Here is a 26,159-nt window from a genome sequence, read left to right as displayed (position 1 = left end):
AGTTTTTCTAGATACCAACAAACACAATTAAAGTGAAACTTTACAAGATGTCATTTATAACTGCATTCAAAAAACCCTAAATACCTTAGAATAAACCTAATGAACATTATGCAACACTTCTTCACTTAAAACTATAAAACTGTGAGAGAAATTAAAGATCTAAAATAAACGAAGGGATCTACCACATGGTAGATAACTTGTAGATATTAACTTTCTAATTCTCCCTAAATTGATCAAGAGATTTAATAATTCCAATCGAAATCCAATTTTGTTTTGTCTTGGAAGGGAGGGAGTCTAGCAAGCTGATGTTTAAAGTTCTAGGCAAATGCAAAGGCCCAAGAATAGTCAAGACAATCTCGAGGAAGAAGAAAAAAGGTGCACTTACCCTCCAGAAATTAAGTCTTTTCAGAAGGCTTAAGTGATTAAAGATATTTCAGTATTTTGCACAAGGAGAAAGAGATCAATGAAACAGAACAGAGAATTCAGAACAAACCCAAACTCTTGATTTATGACAAAGGTAACACTGCAGAGCAAGAAGAATGGTCATTTCATTAACTAGTGCTGGTACAACTAATTATCTACATGGAAAAAAAGTGAAATAATTATAGATAGTAATGTAAAAGGAAAGATAATAAAGCATCTTTAAATGAAAGAATATAAAATAAAATATTCACAATTGTGGAATTTACATAGATTTCTTAAACATGATAAAAAAAAATCACTATCCATAAAGAAAAATGTTGATAACTTGGTTCATTATATTTATGTTATAATAAATGTATATGGTTACAAACTTCTATTCCTCAAAGACACTGTAAAAAGAGTAATTATTTTTTAAAAAGCAACACAATAGAAAAATTGAACAGATATCTGAATAGGCATGTCACGAAGGAGGATATCTAAATGGGCAATACATATATAAAAAAGTATTCAACTCAGTCTTCAGAGAAATAAAAACACAATGAAATACTGTTAAAAACCCACAAAATTCTGGCAAGAATGAGAAGAAACTGGTATTTTCACACATTACTAGTGGAAGAGGAAATTGAAGCAATCACCACAGAAAACTTTTGGCAGTATTTACTAACAACAACACACACATATTCTATAACCTGATAATTCCACCCCTAGATATAAAGCAAACAGAAATGTGTACATCTGTGCACCAAAAAAAATATGTGCAAGAATACTGATGGCATCATTACTCCCAATATTTATACAATAAAATATAGCAATAAAAATGAACTAATGCTACAGCAGAATAAAATGATGACGCTCTCAAACCATAATATGAGAGAAAGAAGACAGCACAAAACAGGCTGAACTAATCTATGGTGTTAGAAGCCAGAAAGAGTGGTTGCCTTTTGTGTTGAGATGAAGAGTAGTGGCTGGGAGAGAATCTGATGGAAGTTCTAGGGCACTAATAATGCTTTATATCTGGTTACATATATAAATACACTCATGTGGTCACATGACTGTATTCACTTTGGAAAATGCATGGATCTTATAGTTTTTACACTTTTCTATATATGTTATATTTCAGAAAGAAGTTTATTAAAAAATAGAATACATAAAAAATGAAGTGAAAGGGAAAAAAACCTATAAACAAAGCCACTATAAACAAGGGAGAAAAGAACAGGACTTGAGGAGAGACAAGAGCATTCCCTATGTTAATGAATCTGCAAGTATTTTTTACAGAACAGTTCTCAATGAGAGAATCACTATTCTGTACCTGTGTTACTTACTTGCCAATTCAGTACAATTCATATTAAAGCAAAGCAAATAGTAAAATAAAATATCATGTCATGAAGCCACTGAGAAGAGATATTCATTGACTATAAGTTACTCTTTCACAGGTACTCTTCTTCAATATTAGTTCTATTCATTCATTCAAAATATTCACTTAGAAACTCCTAGACATAGTTAATTCATTCAACAATGTACTGAGCTCTTTTCTAGAGTACAAAAGAGCAAGAAGGCAGATAAACCTCTCATAGTGCTAACAGTCTAATAGAGAAGACATGATAACAAGTTATTATTATATACTGTGCCAAGTATTATGACATGGAAAGAACAAAGTGGCACAAAAACACGTCAGGGACATCTAACTCAGTTTAGTAGGATTAGTGACAGTTTAGAGTTAGATAACCCTCACAGAAATCATTTAGTATATTCCTTTATTTCACAAATGAAGAGAGACTAAAACATGTATACAAGCTAAATTAGTTAGACCTGAAAAATGAGTTGATGTTAAACTGCTAATATGGGAACTGAGGCCAAAGAGGCAGCGGAGTATTCAAGGCAGAGGGAACAGCATATATAAAGGCCTAGGGACAAGAATGAGCGTTAACACTTTAGAGATTATGCATCCCTGAAGAACAGTAGAAGACAAAATCTCTGTCCTTAAAGAGTTCACTCTTAGAAAGACGAAAGAACATGTTTTAAATAAACCTAAATCCATCTCTATTCATTTGTTTGTAGATATGTGAGAAGATGAAGTATGGCAGATTGTCAGAAAGGGAAAAAGAAAATAAGGAAGATTACAGATTTGCAAAAGCTGTAAAAACATTAACAAGGATACTGGAAATTCCTGCCAGAGCCCTTCAGATTCTTTCTCAATATGAGGTTCTATGATTCTAGACGCTGTACAGAGGTACTGTATTTTATACAAATGCTATTCTTGAAAATAACATAAGTTGAAACAGAATTTATATGAATTAAACGCATATCAGAGCTTATAAAGTTAAAGATCCTTGGAGCTATCATATTAATGCAAACCCTCCATGGTCCTAGATCTGCCACTAGCTCAGATGTCACTTGACATATAAAACTTAGCTCCTCTGGCCATCAGTTATGTCATTTATTAAATGGAAAGATTAAAATTTATCAATATTTTCCCTAAATTATTATCAGCTTTATTTTTTTTTATTTTATTGTTTTGGAAAAGGTAGTCTTTTTAATAACTGCTTTTGTCACCAGGTTAAGTCATGCAGTTACAAAGTAGTCAGAAATTTCTCAAAGGATATTATTGTTAAAAAAAGAAAAGCTCATTCTTACATAAATAATATCTAGTACTTCATTGGGACACTACTGTTCAAAAGGCCCTGGCCAAACAACTCCCAAAAAAAACACAACCCCAGGTTGTTTCCAGCCCATTGGGAATGAAGCCGTGTGCAGAAAATTCTATGATGCTAAGCTTAAATTATTAGACATCACCATTCCTCAGGAGGCCATACTAGAATCTATGGCAAGAAATTAAATTTTTAAAAATACACATATTTTTATAAACCAGAAGTCAACAATTAACTAGAGGAGCAAATGGACACATGTACATCATCAAGGAATATAGCTTAGGGCAAGCAATCTATAACATTTCCTTTCATTACTGTTTAATTTTAAAAATGTAAACAAAAACAGAAGCAATACAACTATGTTAAGAAACACAGCTTTGAAACAAAAAAACAGGTGTAGCTAATTAAATGTGTCATTTTTGCTTTCATTGTTTTATGTTCTAATGATCTCAAAAGTTTTGAAGTGGGAAACAAGTTGCAAGGAAGAGAACAAAAGGCAAAATGCCCCAGGCAAGCCTAATGCCAACACATTCTTTGCAGTATATGACATGTTCTCCTCAAGCCCCACATCACTATCCAGATATAATCACTTCCGGACAAGAGCAATTACTCTAACTTCATGCTCTTCAAAACCACCTGCTCCAGATTCAATCAACAAACATCTTGCTCTATGCATATGGAATCCTACAATTTTATACTTAATGCTTGCTAAATAATGATGTTATTTTTTGAGCATGCAATTAAGTTCCTTCCTTAGAAACTAAAATTCATCACAGGAGTAATAATGTTTTTTAGAATTATTATCTACCCTACAGACAATTATATAAAGAAGTAACATGAAACATGGGCATCTGGATCTCAGATTTGAATTGTAAACGTTAGGCATAAAATTTCTGAATAGTATATTCAGGCAAACGAAGACTGAAAGCAACTATAAAAATCTAAGTCTCTCTTTTTAAAATATACTTTCCTCAAAATATCAGAATTCCAGAAATGTCCTATCTGGAGTCTTTACTCTCCCTCAACTCAGTATTAACTATGGACAAGGTGATAAGTATCACTTGATATATCACTGGGAGAGTTCCATTTCTCACTCCTTATTCATAGAAAAGAAATTAAACAGAATACTCTCAAAGAGGGTATTGTGGTTCTTGCGTTATTTATATTACAAATGATTGGTATAACTTAGACTGACTGCAGAAGCCAGGTCTATTACAAATCCCCTATCACTTTTAAAAATTGCTTTTAAAAGTAATAGCACTATGGAAAGCACCCTGGTCTCAAGACCTGAATCTTGGGCCAAGACTTCACTAACTGCTTGAGCTTGGATGGATCACACAGTCTGTACTCATCTGTGAAATAAGGGAATGTACTAAATGATTTCTGATAGGGTCTTCTAGTTCTAAAACGACAGAATTAATTCACTTCACCAGTCCCAGGTTTTAACAAACTTTCCTAAAAATACAGCTTATAGTTTCAAAGTTTTAATATCAAATTATTTATTACCTGGCTTACCAACCCTATTAAAATGCAGAGTTAGGAACAAAAAGGATAGTTTGCTTACAGCACAATTCTTATGCCAACAGAGGTTGAAGATCTATGGCTTGGTGGACTAGAGCAAGGTCCAGGTAAGAGGAGAGGAACCAGGAAAATAATGAAGGAATACAGTCTGACATGATTTTGACTTGGGGCGATGGGGGTGGGGGGCGGCAGGCCAATTATATTTGTCCCTTTTTTTGGAAGGTACAAAAACTCTAAATAACACACCATTAAAACTGAAAAAATAATTCACAGTCACTATCTCTGTTCCTTCAACCTTCAATCACCCCTCAATTTATGGCGATCTACTAGAACTACTCTCTTCCAAGGCCCTCGTGACCACCCAAGTACTAAGCACTTGATGTCACTGTGGTCTCTATACTGTCAATCCTGGCCCCACTATTTATTTCCTGTGTGATCTTGGTGAAGTTCCATAACCTCTCTGACCTAAGTTTCTTCACCTATAAAATGAAGATAACCATATAAGGAATGCTGTAAGAAATCATTAACACGTGTGAAGGCACTTCAAACAATGGATGACACATTGTAAGTACTCAATTAGTGGTAACTAATAATATACTATTTCTAATTACTTCCTCCCTGAATGTTCCCTCATTTGAGTCACCACTTTTTTGGGGTTCTCTTCCCACCTCTCCAGCCACTCCTCAGTCTCCTATACCAGATTTTTCCTAACAATTCAACCTTTGAATGGTGGTGTTCCCCAGGATCCCTTTTTTCCTCAGTAGCAGGTTAAAACCTCCCTGATCCTTCACAAACACAACACAACATATTATAATTTTACCTGTTACACTGCTGCACTTCTCTGTGCATCTTGAGCTCTAAGAGGAGAAAGTCCAAGTCTCTCTTATTCACTGAGGTAGTCCCAGCACCAAGTGCAGTGCCTGGCTCAATAAATGAACGAACGAATGAACTCTGTTCATCCTCTCTAAGTGACTTCATTCATTTCAATGGCTTCAGTCATAATCTAACTGGTGACAACTCACTAAAACATAGATTTAACAAAGACTCTCATCTCCAAAACCTGCAATTCAAAGTCCTGCAGCTTAGACAATGTAAACAATAAAGAGGGGTAGAAGGTGGAGGACAGAGTGGGCAGGAAGAAGACATCGCAACAGTCCAGACAAGAGCAACGAAAAATAGTTTAAAAATTTTTTTAAAGCTGAAACTCTGAATAAATTTTGAAAATAGAGCTGACAGGATTTGATAAAGAGTAACAAAAAGAGGAATCAAGAATAACTCTCAGAAGTAACTTTCTTTTAGAAAGACTGATTTTTTTTTTTTTTTTTTTAATTAGAAAGAAAACCTTTCCTTAGGTTTTCTACTTTTATAGCCTTGGCAAGGCAACTCAGAAAATTTTCCACTAGTGAAGTAAATAGGATATATCACTTAGAGCTTAAACAGAATCAAAACTACCACTTGTTTTTCTGAAACAAACCATTCAGCTCCAGTCATTTCAAATGAACAGCACAACTAATATTAAGATACCCAATTCACTGACCAAAAAAAATGCCACTTCTCATATAATATCCATAATGTTTATGCAGTAGGAAAAATCCCAACATCACAAATATAACTATCACTATATTTCAGAATTACAAAACGGGAAAATTCATTGCTTTATGAGATATTATATTGCATAATTACTGCCTATTTATCCACTTACAATAATGAATAAAGATATGATCCCTTATAAAATGCATTAATTAGAGTGATAATCGTGATACATACATCAACTTAATTTTGTTGCTCTACTGCAGGGCTACAGTGGACTCACATGTGGGACGACGTGGGTAGGGGAAGGAAGAGACTGTAACTCTATGTATGACAGGAGAGCTCTCACGTTCAGCAAGAAAATCTGTCAGGGAGGCACCCCCAAAATAAGCCATATCTATCTCTAGTCTGCATATTTCTATTGATGGACAAGACTTTCACCCATCCAGGTTCAGTAAAAGTCACTACTCTAGCAAGGTAAAGGATTCTGCTAGACTTCCCTGATATCACTTGTACTAGAGTAACCAAATACTTCATAAAATCAGGAATACTGTCAAAATTCAAATAGGCATCTACCAGCGAGGTGCATAAATACACATAAAATATGAAAAAAAAAATTTTTAAAAGAGAGAAAGTGACACTTACCAAGGGCCTGTATAAACCATGAACACTGCTGTCAGGCTATACTTCTAAACCTCATAAGAACTCTTTTAAAAATGTTATCCAAAAAAAAAAAAAGTTATCCCTATTTAGCAGGTGAGGAAAGAGTTCAAGAGGTTAAATGGCTTGCCCAGTGACTCTCAGCTGATAAGGGGTAGTGCTAGCATTTGAAACTAGAGCTCACCATAAGCTTTCCACAAAACCCCACTATTTCCCTGGATCTTATTTAAAAATATTGAATTTTTACAGAATCAACATTTTAATTCTAACTTAGAAAACAACATTGGCAGAATTCAAAAATGGTGGAAAATGTTAGAAAAAGAACCTTTCTTAAGAACTGGACTGTACACAGGAGATCTTCCATAAATTCCTGTTCAAACAAGCTAGTGAAGGGTGGGAGGGAGGACTAACAGCTATAAATATCTCAGAACCCTGCTACAAGACAGATAAAATTTTCCATTTCACAAGAAGTTATGTTATAGTAATTAGATTCAGTATTTTTACTAGACCTACGTAAGTGTAATAATGACAAAATCATTGTTTAAATAGAGTTTTAATTCTTCCTGTTCTGTGATGGTATCTTATCAAGGCCCAAGCATTTGGTATGAACATGTTGAAATGATGTGTAATCAACAAGGATGCTAAAGATAAATTCGTAGAGATGTGAAGCAAATGCTTCCTTCCACTGTTAACAAAATGACCGAGTCCACTTCTTGAACAAATCAAGCTCTATTTATATTCACTCTCCTGAAATGGCACAGGCAGCCTTAGAAGGATAAGTTTATAATAAATCCCTGCATTTGGAAAACATTGTTGCTAAGCATCTTCTAACATTCAGCAGAGTTTATATAATTCATGTCTCCACTGCATAATTAACATTTCATGTTTTCTAAAAAAGTGTGGTATGCTTATCTATGTTGTTAATTTAAAACATTATAAATTTTGAGGGAATTAATAAAAGGCTATGCAACTAATTAATTAGAAAGGCAGCCTAATCCCAGGAGGCATAAAAACATAGACATTAAATGTCAGGATGTGTCAGAGTTGAGCTTATAAACAGCTTGTCTGCTTGAGATAAAACATTTCAAAATGCAGCTGCTCTTTGCTTAAAAAGGTGAGCTACAAAACATTAGGCTTTTGGACAAGTCACGACTCATCAAACCACACTCTAGCTCAAAAGTTAATTATAAAGAAAACATAGCATTTGAAAATCAGTTTCACACCCAACCCTCAACATTAAACATTATATCTGCTCAGATAATAAGAGATCCAATTGTTGAAAGCAATACTACAGTAGTATTTCCAACTTTCTTATTTGTTATGGAGACAAAGTTTAAAAATACGGAAAATATTCAGTAACACTAGAATAAAAGATTAGAAAAGTTGAGAGTAATCACACTGCAAAAGACACAGCATCACCCTTACAAACTCTGGAATAGATTGCAAACCTTCGGTCCTCTGCAAAAGCATGCACAAACATATATACTACAAGGATTTTGATCTTTTGTATTAATAACCCACAAACAATAACCTTAAGATTAACAAAACAATCAGTAACATAGTTCACTTAGGTTTTATGAAATTCTGAATCACTTCAATGTATGTAATTACTAGACACCTGTGCACCACTTTTTATTAAAAATGGCAGGGCTTCCCTGGTGGCGCAGTGGTTGAGAATCTGCCTGCCAATGCAGGGGACACGGGTTCGAGCCCTGGTCTGGGAAGATCCCACATGCCGCGGAGCAGCTGGGCCCGTGAGCCACAACTACTAAGCCTGTGCGTCTGGAGCTTGTGCTCCACAACAAAGAGAGGCCGCAACAGTGAGAGGCCCGCACACCGCGATGAAGAGTGGCCCCCGCTTGCCGCAACTAGAGAAAGCCCTCACACAGAAACAAAGACCCAACACAGCCAAAAATAAAAAAAAAAAAAAAAAAAAAAAATGGCAGAGCTTGCCCAACTAGAAGGCAGTCCAGGAAAAACGAAAACCACCAGACAGCCAACACACAAAAAGCTCAGAGAACATACATGTCCACAAATCATAAGCAAGCAAATGTTCTAAGAAAAACACATGTCTACATTCTTACTTGTATTCTTAATTGTTAATCCTTAACTATTCCCTTAATTGTGGCTTTCTATCTTTCAGAATTATTTTTCATTTTAAAGTTTTATTCAGAACCATTATATATACCTGCAAGACAAACTTGGACACTCATTTTCTCCTACAGTCAGAGACTAAAATGATACAGTAGTTTAGAATAGTACATTACGACAGTTACAGAAAGATAGAGAAGATGAAAAGGCAGAGGGCTATGTACCAGATGAAGGAACAAGAAAAAACCCCAGAAAAACAACTAAATGAAGTGGAGATAGGCAACCTTCCAGAAAAAGAATTCAGAATAATGATAGTGAAGATGATCCAGGACCTCGGAATAAGAATGGAGGCAAAGATTGAGAAGATGCAAGAAATGATTAACAAAGACCTAGAAGAATTAAAGAACAAACAAACAGAGATGACCAATACAATAACTGAAATGAAAACTACACTAGAAGGAATCAATAGCAGAATAACTGAGGCAGAAGAACGGATAAGTGACCTGGAAGACAGAATGATGGAATTCACTGCTGCGGAACAGACTAAAGAAAAAAGAATGAAAAGAAATGAAGACAGCCTAAGAGACCTCTGGGATAACATTAAACGCAACAACATTCGCATTATAGGGGTCCCAGAAGGAGAAGAGAGAGAGAAAGGACCAGAGAAAATATTTGAAGAGATTATAGTCGAAAACTTCCCTAACATGGGAAAGGAAATAGCCACCCAAGTCCAGGAAGCGCAGAGAGTCCCATACAGGATAAACCCAAGGAGAAACACGCCGAGACACATAGTAATCAAAGTGGCAAAAATTAAAGACAAAGAAAAATTATTGAAAGCAGCAAGGGAAAAACGACAAATAGCATACAAGGGAACTCCCATAAGGTTAACAGCTGATTTCTCAGCAGAAACTCTGCAAGCCAGAAGGGAGTGGCATGATATACTTAAAGTGATGAAAGGGAAGAACCTACAACCAAGATTACTCTACCCGGCAAGGATCTCATTTAGATTTGATGGAGAAATCAAAAGCTTTACAGACAAGCAAAAGCTAAGAGAATTCAGCACCACCAAACCAGCTCTACAACAAATGCTAAAGGAACTTCTCTAAGTGGGAAACACAAGAGAAGAAAAGGACCTACAAAAACAAACACAAAACAATTAAGAAAATGGTCATAGGAACATACATATCGATAATTACCTTAAACGTGAATGGATTAAATGCCCCAACCAAAAGACATAGACTGGCTGAATGGATACAAAAACAAGACCCATATATATGCTGTCTACAAGAGACCCACTTTAGACCTAGGGACACATACAGACTGAAAGTGATGGGATGGAAAAAGATATTCCATGCAAATGGAAATCAAAAGAAAGCTGGAGTAGCTATACTCATATCAGATAAAATAGACTTTAAATTAAAGAATGTTACAAGAGACAAGGAAGGACACTACATAATGATCCAGGGATCAATCCAAGAAGAAGATATAACAATTATAAATATATATGCACCCAACATAGGAGCACCTCAATACATAAGGCAACTGCTAACAGCTATAAAAGAGGAAATCGACAGTAACACAATAATAGTGGGGGACTTTAACACCTCACTTACACCAATGGACAGATCATCCAAAATGAAAATAAATAAGGAAACAGAAGCTTTAAATGACACAATAGACCAGATAGATTTAATTGATATATATCGGACATTCCATCCAAAAACAGCAGATTACACGTTCTTCTCAAGTGCGCACGGAACATTCTCCAAGATAGATCACATCTTGGGTCACAAATCAAGCCTCAGTAAATTTAAGAAAATTGAAATCATATCAAGCATCTTTTCTGACCACAACGCTATGAGATTAGAAATGAATTACAGGGAAAAAAACGTAAAAAGGACAAACACATGGAGGCTAAACAATACGTTACTAAATAACCAAGAGATCACTGAAGAAATCAAAGAGGAAATCAAAAAATACCTAGAGACAAATGACAATGAAAACACGACGACCCAAAACCTATGGGATGCAGCAAAAGCAGTTCTAAGAGGGAAGTTTATAGCTATACAAGCCTACCTAAAGAAACAAGAAAAAGCTCAAGTAAACAATCTAACCTTACACTTAAAGAAACTAGAGAAAGAAGAACAAACAAAACCCAAAGTTAGCAGAAGGAAAGAAATCATAAAGATCAGAGCAGAAATAAATGAAATAGAAACAAAGAAAACAATAGCAAAGATCAATAAAACTAAAAGTTGGTTCTTTGAGAAGATAAACAAAATTGATAAACCATTAGCCAGACTCATCAAGAAAAAGAGGGAGAGGACTCAAATCAATAAAATCAGAAATGAAAAAGGAGAAGTTACAACAGACACTGCAGAAATACAAAGCATCCTAAGAGACTACTACAAGCAACTTTATGCCAATAAAATGGACAACCTGGAAGAAATGGACAAATTCTTAGAAAGGTATAACCTTCCAAGACTGAACCAGGAAGAAATAGAAAATATGAACAGACCAATCACAAGTAATGAAATTGAAACTGTGATTAAAAATCTTCCAACAAACAAAAGTCCAGGACCAGATGGCTTCACAGGTGAATTCTATCAAACATTTAGAGAAGAGCTAACACCCATCCTTCTCAAACTCTTCCAAAAAATTGCAGAGGAAGGAACACTCCCAAACTCATTCTATGAGGCCACCATCACCCTGATACCAAAACCAGACAAAGACACTACAAAAAAAGAAAATTACAGACCAATATCACTGATGAATATAGATGCAAAAATCCTCAACAAAATATTAGCAAACAGAATCCAACAACACATTAAAAGGATCATACACCACGATCAAGTGGGATTTATCCCAGGGATGCAAGGATTCTTCAATATACGCAAATCAATCAATGTGATACACCATATTAACAAATTGAAGAATAAAAACCATGTGATCATCTCAATAGATGCAGAAAAAGCTTTTGACAAAATTCAACACCCATTTCTGATAAAAACTCTCCAGAAAGTGGGCATAGAGGGAACCTACCTCAACATAATAAAGGCCATATATGACAAACCCACAGCAAACATCATTCTCAATGGTGAAAAACTGAAAGCATTTCCTCTAAGATCAGGAACGAGACAAGGATGTCCACTCTCACCACTATTATTCAACATAGTTTTGGAAGTCCTAGCCACGGCAATCAGAGAAGAAAAAGAAATAAAAGGAATACAAATTGGAAAAGAAGAAGTAAAACTGTCACTGTTTGCGGATGACATGATACTATACATAGAGAATCCTAAAACTGCCACCAGAAAACTGCTAGAGCTAATTAATGAATATGGTAAAGTTGCAGGATACAAAATTAATGCACAGAAATCTCTTGCATTCCTATACACTAATGATGAAAAATCTGAAAGAGAAATTATGGAAACACTCCCATTTACCATTGCAACAAAAAGAATAAAATACCTAGGAATAAACCTACCTAGGGAGACAAAAGACCTGTGTGCAGAAAACTATAAGACACTGATGAAAGAAATTAAAGATGATACCAACAGATGGAGAGATATACCATGTTCTTGGATTGGAAGAATCAACATTGTGAAAATGAGTATACTACCCAAAGCAATCTACAGATTCAATGCAATCCCTATCAAATTACCAATGGCATTTTTTACGGAGCTAGAACAAATCATCTTAAAATTTGTATGGAGACACAAAAGACCCCGAATAGGCAAAGCAGTCTTGAGGCAAAAAAATGGAGCTGGAGGAATCAGACTCCCTGACTTCAGACTATACTACAAAGCTACAGTAATCAAGACAATATGGTACTGGCACAAAAAGAGAAACATAGATCAATGGAACAAGATAGAAAGCCCAGAGATTAACCCACGCACCTATGGTCAACTAATCTATGACAAAGGAGGAAAAGATATACAATGGAGAAAAGACAGTCTCTTCAATAAGTGGTGCTGGGAAAACTGGACAGCTACATGTAAAAGAATGAAATTAGAATACTCCCTAACACCATACACAAAAATAAACTCAAAATGGATTAGAGACCTAAATATAAGACTGGACACTATAAAACTCTTAGAGGAAAACATAGGAAGAACACTCTTTGACATAAATCACAGCAAGATCTTTTTTGATCCACCTCCTAGAGTAATGGAAATAAAAACAAAAATAAACAAGTGGGACCTAATGAAACTTCAAAGCTTTTGCACAGCAAAGGAAACCATAAACAAGACGAAAAGACAACCCTCAGAATGGGAGAAAATATTTGCAAATGAATCAACGGACAAAGGATTAATCTCCAAAATATATAAACAGCTCATTCAGCTCAATATCAAAGAAACAAACACCCCAATCCAAAAATGGGCAGAAGACCTAAATAGACATTTCTCCAAAGAAGACATACAGACGGCCACGAAGCACATGAAAAGATGCTCAACATCACTAATTATTAGAGAAATGCAAATCAAAACTACAATGAGGTATCACCTCACTCCTGTTACAATGGGCATCATCAGAAAATCTACAAACAACAAATGCTGGAGAGGGTGTGGTGAAAAGGGAACCCTCTTGCACTGTTGGTGGGAATGTAAATTGATACAGCCACTATGGAGAACAATATGGAGGTTCCTTAAAAAACTAAAAATAGAATTACCATATGACCCAGCAATCCCACTACTGGGCATATACCCAGAGAAAACCGTAATTCAAAAAGACACATGCACCCGAATGTTCATTGCAGCACTATTTACAATAGCCAGGTCATGGAAGCAACCTAAATGCCCATCAACAGACAAATGGATAAAGAAGATGTGGTACATATATACAATGGAATATTACTCAGCCATAAAAAGGAACGAAATTGAGTCATTTGTTGAGACGTGGATGGATCTAGAGACTGTCATACAGAGTGAAGTAAGTCAGAAAGAGAAAAACAAATATCGTATATTAATGCATGTATGCGGAACCTAGAAAAATGGTACAGATGAGCCAGTTTGCAGGGCAGAAGTTGAGACACAGATGTAGAGAATGGACATATGGACACCAAGGGGGGAAAACTGCGGTGGGGTGGGGATGGTGGGGTGCTGAATTGGGCGATTGGGATTGACATGTATACACTGATGTGTATAAAACTGATGCCTAATAAGAACCTGCAGTATAAAAAAACAAACAAAACAACTAATACTAAACTTTCATTGGGTTATTTGTATGGAAACATGTTAATATAAATGTTTCAGACATTACATGAAATTTCTAAAAATCTTATATTTGTATTTGTATGGAAATATGTATGGAAATATGTTAATATAAATGTTTCAGACATTACATGAAATTTCTAAAAATCATATTTGTATTTGTATGGAAATATGTATGGAAATATGTTAATATAAATGTTTCAGACATTACATGAAATTTCTAAAAATCTTATATTTGTACTTGTATGGAAATATGTATGGAAATATGTTAATATAAATGTTTCAGACATTACATGAAATTTCTAAAAATCTTATATGTTCTGGTATAATGTTATAAGTAATAATCCTATTTATTACTTTAAAATGTATATCTCAGAAATAACAAAAAAAAAAAAAAAAAAGAATAGTACATTACTATCACGTAAAAACTCTAGGAAGAAACTCAACACTATCAGTGAGAGAGTCAGAATTACATTACCTAAACTTAATGCAGTTATTTAAATCAGTTACAGAGAATCTCCAAAAATCGGAGAGCTGGTTGGCCTAGATCAGTGGTTCTCAAAGTGTAGCCCTTGGACCAGCAGTACTGATTATCACCTGTAACTTGATAGAAATGCAAATTCTAGTACCCCAGCTGGACCTACTGAACCAGTAGCATGCAGCCCGGAATTGTGTTTTAACAAGCTCTACAAGTGATTCTTATACAGGTTTAACGCAGGAGAACCACTGGCCTAAATTAATGATACATTTCCTGTTCACAGGGAAGTACAAGACTGGCTACTTCAAATCACTTGGAAAACATTATAAATACTGATTCCAGTTTCCCACCTTCTTTATTCAATTAAGTATGGAAAGTGAGTGTGTGTGTGTGTGTGTGTGTGTGTGTGTGCCTGCATGGGAGCGTGCATGGCTTCCCAGGTGAACCTGAGGCATAATGAGGTTTTAAGAACCAATGACCTGGGAATTCCCTGGTGGTCCAGTGGTTAAGAATCCGCCTTCTGTTGCTAGGGGACGCAGGTTTGAACCCTGGTCGGGGAACTAAGACCCCACATGGGCAGGTCAACTAAGCCCGAGTGCCTCAACTACTGAGCCCGCGTGCCTCAACTAGAGAGCCCAGGTGCTCTGGAGCCCGTGTGCCGCAAGGAAGATCCCATGTGATTCAACTAAGACCCAACACAGCCAAAAATAAATAAAATAAATATTTAAAAAACAGAAACAGGGGTTCCTACCTTTAAAAAAAAAAAAAAAGAACCAGTGACCTATGTCAGTGGCTCTCAAAGTGTGGTCCCCACACCAGCAGCAGCAGCAGCAGCAGCAGCTGGGAACATGTTAGGAATCCACAGGTACCAGCCCAGACCTACTGAATCAGAAACTCTGGGAATAGGGCACAGCCAGCCATCTATAGTTTACTAAGTTCTCCAGGTGATTCTGATGCACGATAAAGTCTGAGAACCTCAACTCCAAGTGATCTGTCTGGAATTGGGAACATGTGAAATGAACCTGAATTCTGCAGAAAAGAATAAATAAGAGACAGAACTAACTTGTGTACTCAGGAATACATCTCTTGGAGCTGGAGTCTCTCGCTTTCCTCACAAATTTGGAGGTCAAGGTGCCTTACTTCCCAGATAAGCCAGTGGGAATTCTCAAGCTGTCCACTTAAACACAGCACAAATGGTGAACAATGAAAATGCCTCCTAAAAAGCACTGGTTTTAAGCAAGATGTATTTAAAGTCCACAGTCAGAACCATAGCTGAGAAATCTTGTCAGTGGGAAGCCAAAAACTGACTGGAAATGTTCATAAAAATAGCAGCAGTTATTTAAGGCACCACAGGACACTACCTTGTCTATTGCTACCTATAAAGGTAGCAATAACCACTCGGAGTTGTTTCCTTAGCACAGAGCAGGGATTTCTAAAGGCAAGAAAGGACAGGAGGAGATGAAGCTCAACAGGGGTTTAAAGACAAAACTCAACTCAACTCTGAAGTTAATAAATATTTTTATTACTCTACCAAGAGGAGTGGCGTGGTAATTACGTCTCGTTATGTCTCCCAGTTTTCACATACATTTCTCAAATACTTACTGAGCATATTGCCTCTAAATATTAAAATTTTACCATGACTCTTTTTGTAAAAAATATGATTCTAACTTTGTGTGTAATTCTAAGGTCAGTGTAATAATTGCGACTGCTTCTACTTGTCCAAGGACACTTACTATGTTAAAAAAAAAGGGGGGGGGGGCACAGCGGTTCAAACTTCCCTAGGCAGTCATTTTAAAAGACTAAGAGCCATTCAACTTTTCCCCTAATAACTCCTCTAAATTTGAACTTAGTTAGAAGGCAACATTAAATGTTCAATTCTTTTTCTCTATAACTAGGAGAATACGTAGTTCAAATTTACTATATAGCTGAGTTTTTTCTTCCTATGCTCAATGCACACATTAGGGGTGCCCTTGTATATTCAATAAGTGAGATATGCCCATTCTATAGCATTTGGAGCATAATTCTACTATTTTTAATGCTTATAGAGTTTGAGTTGTTTTATCTTTCCTTCTGAGTCACACTATTAACCAAATGTATAAGTTAATCAAGTCCTTAGTCAGACTGTTTCAATGAGAAAATGCAGTTAACTTCACAATCAGCATTAGTCTGCTTTGTAGCATTATTTCTAAGAACACTGTGGGAGAAAGCCCTGACTAACCACCTAAGTTTAAATCATTCAGACAAACAGGCACCAAAGAGAAGACAATGAAGAGTGAAAAAGCCAGGTGTATGAAAGTAGCTAGTGAGGCCAGGCCAGGTTTAGCGCCTAACTCGGGTACTTCCTTGTTCTGTTCTAGTTCATCCTATCCTTCCTATCCTTCTTCCCTCCCTTCCTTCCTTTCTTCCCTTCTTTTTTTCCATTTCTTTCTTCTTCTCCCTTATACCCAAGGAATGTCATATGTACAAAAGCACTTAGGTATCATCTACCACAACCCCCTCAATTTACAGATGGAAAAAACTAAGGCTCAGATAAGGCAAAGAACTTGCCCAAGACCACAAGCCTGATTTTAAAGGTATTTTCTACTCAAAATCCATTTTCTACTATACACCCCTGCCTCTTTAGAAAAATCTCTTGCAAAAATTCTAGCACACTGTTCTTAAACTTTATTCTGCTATATAAAGTTAGAGAACACCACTGCATAACACAACATATACTAGTATTTAAGACAGTATACACAAAACTACATATTTTCCCTACTGGACACTTTAATTTTAAGACTAATCTTTTTAGGGGCTTCCCTGGTGGTGCAGTGGTTGAGAACCTGCCTGCTAATGCAGGGGACGCGAGTTCGAGCCCTGGTCTGGGAGGATCCCACATGCCGCGGAGCGACTGGGCCCGTGAGCCACAATTGCTGAGCCTGCGCGTCTGGAGCCTGTGCTCCTCAACAGGAGAGGCCGCGATGGTGAGAGGCCCGCGCACCGCGATGGGGAGTGGCCCCCGCTTGCCGCAACTAGAGAAAGCCCTCGCACAGAAACGAAGACCCAACACAGCCATAAGTGAATAAATAAATAAATAAATAAATAAATAAAATTTTTAAAAAAGACTAATCTTTTTAAAAATTACCTTCTCAAAATCTGATTCATTGCTAGATTAGGGGAAACAGAAGATCAGCTAAATACCTGAAAATTTGAAATTATTAAGTCATATTAACAGCAGTTAATATTTATTTACTGCTTGTATATGCCAAGTACATCCTTTTTCTATGTGTGTATTTTTATGCGTATATTTTTATTTTTAGGAAGAGGGATTAAGAGTGACTCATTTCATTTTTATAGTTTTCTGAATTATCCAGATTTTTTTCATAAAACATATATATTTTATGATTAGAAAAAAAATTAGCTATTTCCATTAGGAAATAAGTGAGATATAAATTATCAGTTTGTAAATAAACCAGTTATTAAATCCATCAGTACAGATTCACTACAGCAAATCACTCTCACCTGCTTCATTACACAAGGCTTTCAAGTCTGCTCCAACGTAGCCATGAGCATTATTTGCCAGCTGTAGCAGTTCAGCTTCAGTGAGCAAATGGGGCACCCTTAGAAGCAGTTTCTGGAGGATATCTAGCCGGTCTTGTGCATTCGGAACTCCAATCTCAATTTCTTTATCAAACCGTCCAGGTCTTCGTAGTGCAGCATCCAAAGCATGAGGGCGATTTGTGGCCCCAAGAACCAGCACCTGTCCTTCACTTCCTTCCTAACAAAACAAAATTAAAATATATTACATATTCTTCTAAAAGTAAAAAAAATAAAAAAAATGCACTCGCTATATAGACAAGGATAGATCTAACTGTCCAGGCTGCTAAGTCCTATCCCTTATTTCTCAAATTTTGTCATTCATCCCACATTTCCCAAAGCTCAGTCTAAATGCTCCCTTACCTAGAAAGTTTTCCAATACTTAACTATCTACTGTAAGTGATGTCTCTCCCACTTCTAGCATCTTAACTACACAATTCTCATGAATAACAACATATATACCCTATACCATATAGTTTTAATTTGTTTAACTGTTTTAAGTTGTCCTTTTCCCTACTTGAAAGCAAAGATTATGACCTACACGTGTTTCAAACAGAACAAGGCTCTATTACGCAGTTGTCTAAGAAATCTTCCTCACATTTGCACTGTTTCTATTTTGTTTTGATAAATATTCAAATTCCTGAAAATACACACAACAATATAACCAATACCCAAGTATCAGATACCCTTGAATACATACGGATTTTTACTCTGAGAATAAAATTTGGAACAACAAATTATAAAGAACTATGTTCACAATGAGCCACCTATAGAAATTATCCAACATTCTACTCAGATGACCCAAGTGTAATCTCACAGAGACAAGCTTAACTGGAATGTGATTTGAAGTAAGAAAACTCAAACCTAATCAACTATACTGGATGTGCCAACAGGAAGTGCACAGATTACAGTGAATCTATGAATTATGAGTTTAGAAGACAAAAATACAGGCCCTTAAACACTTTCAGGCTAAAACATCAGTGTCACATGCTCCCAGTCCTGCCCAAAGGCAAGAACATCAGTTCACAGCAGGTCTATCCCAGTGGCAGAGAAAGAGGTAGCAATGACATAGTAATTAAGATCCTCCAACACAGAGCCTCCTATCTGATTTCCTACTCACCAAAATCCATTCTAATTGTAATACAGCTCTCCACATATTTTCTTCAGGATGAAGAGAGCCATTCATAAACAAAGTATTTGGTCAGCTTATTATACTTTTCTTTTTCTTTTTTAAAAAACTTTTCATTGAAGTATAGTTGATAATAATTATACTTCTTATCGTAAATGGACGAACTGGTATCCCAGTTTATGTATCAGTCTCTTGTGAGTGTTGCTATTATGGATCTATCCTCAGAGCTCCACTATCTCCAACATACTAACAACACTGAATCCTCCAGCTATGTAAGTTCAGGACCGAACCTGGGACATTATGATCACACCTAGGTAGTGCCCTAAGACTGAGAACCAGATGGTCATCCGGCCTCCCGCAGGTTACAACCCTTCTCTTATGTTACTCTTAAAATTGTAACACAGGTTAGCAAATAATAGAGACAATACCAAACGTTCCCGTTATTTTCACATGTTCAGTTTCTACCAATAGTCAGTAAAACCAAAAAGTTCGAATTTCCCAGTTTTTCAATGTGCAAAAGACTGGGGACTCTATGATTTCTAAAATTTCTTTTGGTTCTGACATATTATGATTCTAAAAATGTGAGTTATTTACAATCTTGTATAAGAAGTGTATTCTTCTGATAAATGCCTAACAGGAGTCTGAGAGAATTTTTCTTCATTCCTCTTCCCTATTAGTCCTATGGATCTCCCTTTCATAATCAGCACATAGTTTTCATTAATATAAGACTGTATGCACTATCAAAGAATCTGGTAACATGAGTAAATTCTTTTTAAATGCTGTACAAACACATTTCCCATTATTCTCACTTTCTGTCCTTTCACTTGCCCAACTTAGAGCCCCCAAAGAATCAATTTTTACAAGAGTAATAAGACTTACTCATGAAATTTCTTAGTAAATTCCCCTTAAATTTAATTGCTAAATTTTCCTTACTGACTTGGGCTTCAGGTTTTTAGATTAATACCACTTACTATAAATCTATCATTGTATATAATTTTATATGCTAGAAAAATATGCCAGGTTATACTGTCCTAGCTGTTACAAAGAAATCATGAATAAAATTATTTTATGGGTCTTTCCTCTAGTTTTTACAGCTAATATTTCTTCCTTACCCTAGAGGATCCAAAAAACTCAGACATATTTGACAGTTTTTGCCACTACATACATATTATTAAGAAAATACCCCCTACCACAGAAATCAATACTGGTGCTGTACTTACTGAACCAATACCATCCATCAGTGTTAAGAGTGAAGCTACAACTCTTTTTTCCACTTCATTCTGAGCCCCTTCTCTTTTAGGGCAAAGTGCATCCAGCTCATCAATAAAAATAATTGATGGGTGCCTAAAAATAAACAAGTAAAATGAATTCTCCAATATACATTAAATTTTTAAATGATTGTTGCACTGCAGTTAAAAAATTGAAATTGTTTTAATTTTTTGACTGAAATGCAATGCATCAAATTTAGGATTTAATTAATAATATTAAAGACAAAAGCAATAGGATGTTAAGCTGAAAAATCTTAGATTAATTCTAGCCTAAATTATTAACTCACCAATATCACATTCTAGTAGATCTGCCCTCAATAAAAAGCAGAGTACTGAGAACATGTATTGCTCATGAGATGACAGTCTATGCCCAGACAGAACTTGCCCACTAATGCCCACTAAATTGCTATGCCTGGATCAATTCAGAAGCTGAGGCCAGTGATGCTATTCCTTGGAGATGGTTTAAAGTTCCAAGGGATAGAAAGTAGAAATGCTCTTTTTAAAAAATCTACTAAAAAAACAACTTTCAAGATGACCAATTCTCCCATAAAAAGATGTGAATTCTCTCATAAGAGGAAGTCTCAACTTCCAGGAACAAATTAATAGTGACAACAAAAACATACTAAAAAATAAGGTATACCACTGGTTCTCCAATCTTCAGTGTTTGGAGTAAAGACTACTTATTTTATCTACTGGGGGAAAAAAAAACTTTAAAAATGGAAGTTTTGATAAGAGAGCAGTAATTATGGTAGGTTACATACCAAAACAATGGAAGAGACATAGCCATATTATGAATAAAGCTACATTAGACCAAGTTACAGGCCATTCTTTAATACTCCTTGCAATGTAACAACGGTAGCCTAAACTGAGAAATGATTAGTAAGAATCATTTTTAAAGCAAAAGATTTGTCACTCTGAAGCAAACTGTAATAAAACTAAGTTTTAAGCCTAAAGGGCAACTGTAATAGTCTACTGAGATTAGATGTACCCAAAAGAAAGAAAATCATAAATTTATATGCTCAAGCAAATTCACATGACTTATCGGACAGCACTGTCTTAATTCTTTTACCTTATGTAATTTTTAAAATTGAGATATTGACATATAACATTACTTTCAGTTATACAACATAATGATTCAACATTTGTATATACATATCGTGAAATGATTACCGCAATAAGTCTAATTCACGTTGTCTCCGTACAGTTATAAAATTTTTTTTCTTATAATGAGAACTGTTAAAATCTACTCTCTTTGCAACTTTCAAATGTGCAATACAGTACTATTAACTACAGTCACCATGCTGTAGATAACATCCCCATGATTTATTTATTTTATAACTGGAAGTTTGTACCTTTTGCTACATTATGTAATTTAATAACTTATTTATCATATTTCCAAAACAATATTAGATAGAACTAGATTAGATAGAACCTCATTAAACTTACAATCTACTTCCAGTGCTATCACTATTTTTTTTTTTAATTTATTTATTTATTTTATTTATGGCTGTGTTGGGTCTTCGTTTCTCTGTGAGGGCTTTCTCTAGTAGTGGCATGCGGGAGCCACTCTTCATCGCGGTGCGCGGGCCTCTCACTATCGTGGTCTCTCTTGTTGCGGAGCACAGGCTCCAGACGCGCAGGCTCGGCAATTGTGGCTCATGGGCCCAGCTGCTCTGCGGCGTGTGGGATCCTCCCAGACCAGGGCTCGAACCCGTGTCCCCTGCATTGGCAGGCATATTCTCAACCACTGCGCCACCAGGGAAGCCCCTATCACTATTATTTTTGTTCTATTCTTTCATGCTTCGTATAAAGTGCTACTATCTCTACTTTCATTAATACAGCCTTGACTACTAATTCCAAACATCCAAAAATAAAGAATACCGCAGAGTGGCTTCAGCAAATATCTGACGTAACCTTGCTTCAGTCTCCCCATAGAATCTGTAACAAATAAAATATATTTAAGGACCAACTCTTATCATTTTTAAAGCTCTATCTATAAAAGCTCACCTGACTTTTCAAATATTTCCACAATACTTAATACTACTTTCAAAAATTATTTTCCAAACTTAATGTTTATACACATTAAAAAAAGCAAATTTAAAATATTTCAAGGTGTGAAATAGACAGAATACTATTGAGCCATTTTTTAAAAACCACATTTAAGAAGTATATCTAATAATATTGTTTAGTCTATTAAATTATGCACTTACTTGCTAATGATTTCAGGGCCATTAATTACAGAAACATAGGCACCAACTTCATTAGCAACAGCCCTGGCAATCATTGTCTTTCCAGTACCTGGAGGGCCATAGAGCAACACTCCTCTAGGGGGAGGAATTCCTAGAAGAAAAAGCAGAGAACACTGGATGCAGCATTACTAGGTTGCTTGTAAGTGTTGTCATATGACTTCAAACACGAGTTATAAAATAAATTTACCTTGCACAAAAACTAAAGTAAGAGTCAGAACTTCCCTTTCCCCATAGAAAAATGTACTAACTAGCCCAAACGCTGATCTCAAGCAATGACTTTTTCTCTCTCTGTAGACCCAACCAGGCCAGGCTGGTTAGTAAAAAACTGGTTTAACACCCACACTATTGACATGCCCCATCCCACACAGCACAGTTCAATGATCAAAAAACAAAGCCCGAACAACAAGAAGGGCATCCAAAATAAGCCACCAACCCCAATTTTTATCCAACTAGCCATCTCAGAGAATATAAGCCTTACCAGGGTTCATTTTATATGTGAATCCAAGTATTCATTATATATATATATATATATATATATATATATATATATATATATATATAACAACTAACTCACATTACAACCTGAAGAGACCAAGCATAGAAAAAGGCCGACTTAACTGGCATCTCCTACCATACCTCCCACTCAGGAAAGAAAAACAGGAAAAGAGGGTGAACAATTATTAGATAAGTGAAATAAGCCAACTGCTTTTTAGTTTGAATTTAACATTTCTGGGTGTAATACACTGAAGAAATCATACCATAACTCTTGAAAAGCTCAGGCTGTTTGAGAGGTAATTCAATTATTTCTCTAATTCCTTTCAGCTGACTATTTAAGCCACCTATCATGTCATAAGTTACTTTTAATTGGTTGCCTTGATCTTTTGAATTTGTACGAATCTTTGTAAAATTGACTCTTGTTGTGGAAGAAATAAAGTAAAAGTTATCGGTGTTGCACTGTGCTCCCACGCTGGGTGACTTTAGCAATCTCTCTTCATTGACGGGCTGCTCATTTCCTTCTCTGGCCGACTGAGAACGATGTTCAAGACCTGTGACTGCCTCTAGTCCAAGTCCACTGCCATTCCCAGGACTCTGTGTAACACCTGACGAAACGCCACCAGCTTTATTTATCATTCTGCCATCTCCTGGTTTGTAAGGAGTACTGCTTGATGCTGGGTTTGGGGGCACTTCCAGACTTAACTGGCTCAGCTGTAAGGATATATCCAGGGTACTAGCTTCCATGCTGGATGGCTTGGAGGCCACTCCCCGGGCAACAGTGTCAGAGTCACTCTGAGCCCTTCTCAACATCGCACCATCTGCTCCTTTCACTCGCAACACTTGCAACTTGCATGGTCGTCCATAGAATGTACAATACAGAAAGTTGCCTGGTAAAACAATCTTGCCATCTGGAAAACAATTTATTAAATATATACGTTAGCACAATTTTTCACCCATTTAAAGTTTAAATAGCAATTGATTTCATCTATTAACAAAACTATCTGACTGAAAAGACTAAATCAAAGATGGAAGTATTAATAAAACAACTGTTATGAAAAATAGAGGTCCTAATATTCCCCTATGATACGGCACTATCTGGAGACAGAAGGTCAAGCTAATTCTCTGAAATTCTCTACACTCAGTACATTTAGGATTCTATCAGCTATAACCCCGTAGAGCCAGGCATTCCATGTTCAGTAACGAACCAAGCTAAAATGGCACACCTACACCAACACTCCAAGATAACATACCTGACTGGAAAGAACAGAGTTCAAGGGTTAAAAGTCTTAGTTCTACCACTGACTTTGCTCACAGTTAAGTCAAAAATTCTCTCCACTGCTCAACTGCCAATCAATTACTTGGCAGTTGGGGGTGGGGGCCGGGGGCAGATACTACATCCCTATCTTAAAAGGACGTTCATTCGTTGAGAAGAATATTCTCTACACTATTTTAAAGAACAGCATTATGTACACAAGACCTCAAAGACACATCAGTTTATTTGCTGCTGCCTTGCTTTTTAAAATTTAGAAAACGTATGAAAGATACATCTCACCTAGTTTTCTCAGAAGACAAGTAGTCAGTTGTTCTTCATTAATATCTGCATTTTTGTCACTGTGAAGGGTGGGAGAAATAAAAATCAGCATTAAGTACACCAGAAACTAAAATGTAATATAAAATGACATGTACACAGTTGTGATGTAGACCTAATCAAAAGAATCGTTAGTTTACAACCAGGAAATGATTTATACAATTTTGGAATTATTTACACTTTTTAGATACTTCTTATAGCCATGAAAACACCATTTGCAATTTGGTGTCCTAGTGGCCTAAATCAGTTTTCTTTCCTATCTTACACACCACGCACACACACCCCTATATACTCGGGTATATACATGTATACACGTGTGTACATTTATGTACTACATCTGTGGATGTATAGAAGCAATAAATCACAATGAAAAGTATGTGTTTTTTATTGTGTGTTATAGTCAGAAACATTGGAACAACACTGGCCTCAATTAATCATTTCCTTTCTGAACTTGCCCAGCTTGGAGAAAGGCTTTTATTAATAGCTTACTTTATTCTCTTTGTATAATTTATAAATTATCTTTAAGGAAATTTAAATCCTATAGACTACGTTATCTGAAAAGGTAGAAAAAAAGCAAAGTAATGGTACAGTGCAAGTTTATTCTAGAGAAAGGGTATGCCTAAGAAAAAATGGAAAAGCCTTCTTCTGACCAAAAACTGTGTCTTCCAGGAAGATTGCCTGTTTGAGTACAGGAAACATGCCTAAAAACCATTACACTTGTAAAGAAACACGTTCTTGGAGAGTTCTCAGAATATGTGCATTTTCCCTCCTCCTCCTTGTGTAAGCAGCCCGTATCAGCAGAGGAAGCCTACAGTTGCGAGCTCTGCCAGAGATCACAGAGGGAGAATGGTTTAGCTCAGGAAAAGGTGTATTAGCAGGCGCATCTGGTCCAAATCTAAGCCTTGCTCCCAACCACTTTATCAGTAACAAAATCAATACAGCCAAACTACATTCTTTAAAATTCCGTACGCAAATTCACCTACTTGCTAAAATGTGTTTATAACCCCAAAATCAATACTAGCAGAGCTTTGCCGGTCATTTGTGGATGAGCATAGAGCAGGCAAAAACTGTAACCCAATACTTTCCCAGCTGAGGCTGAAAAAGGCCTATTGTTTCAACTCTCATTCAGAGGTGACCAGAGGATGGAAGCTGGGGAGGGTTGGGAGCAGTGCAGTATCGCGTGAAAAGTTCCAGCTCTGGCACCAGACAGAGGGGGTTTGAATCCTAACTCTGGCATCTGTTAATGGGGTGGCCTCAGGCAAGTCACTTAATATTTCTGAGCCACTTCTCCTCTTT

General features: G+C 36.2%; 1 protein-coding gene across 2 annotated transcripts in view; it reads right to left on the bottom strand.

Annotated features, from left to right (window-relative positions):
• The window catches only part of AFG2A (AFG2 AAA ATPase homolog A), a 339,619-nt gene that overhangs the window by 304,086 nt on the left and 9,374 nt on the right, over positions 1-26,159 (bottom strand). The window contains exons 4-9 of one of the 2 annotated variants that reach the window (XM_059923550.1): positions 24,828-24,886; positions 23,539-24,183; positions 22,742-22,871; positions 22,413-22,469; positions 20,484-20,607; positions 18,060-18,315 (exon numbers count right to left, since the gene is read on the bottom strand). In XM_059923550.1, the coding sequence (XP_059779533.1) occupies positions 18,060-18,315; positions 20,484-20,607; positions 22,413-22,469; positions 22,742-22,871; positions 23,539-24,183; positions 24,828-24,886 (1,271 nt within the window). The remainder of the gene's footprint in view (positions 1-18,059; positions 18,316-20,483; positions 20,608-22,412; positions 22,470-22,741; positions 22,872-23,538; positions 24,184-24,827; positions 24,887-26,159) is intronic. The other variant, XM_059923551.1, reaches the window with a different exon arrangement.

This window comes from Balaenoptera ricei, chromosome 5 (genome assembly GCF_028023285.1).
Source record: "Balaenoptera ricei isolate mBalRic1 chromosome 5, mBalRic1.hap2, whole genome shotgun sequence".
Taxonomy (NCBI): domain Eukaryota; kingdom Metazoa; phylum Chordata; class Mammalia; order Artiodactyla; family Balaenopteridae; genus Balaenoptera; species Balaenoptera ricei.
This window is presented reverse-complemented; position numbering and strand designations above follow the sequence as displayed.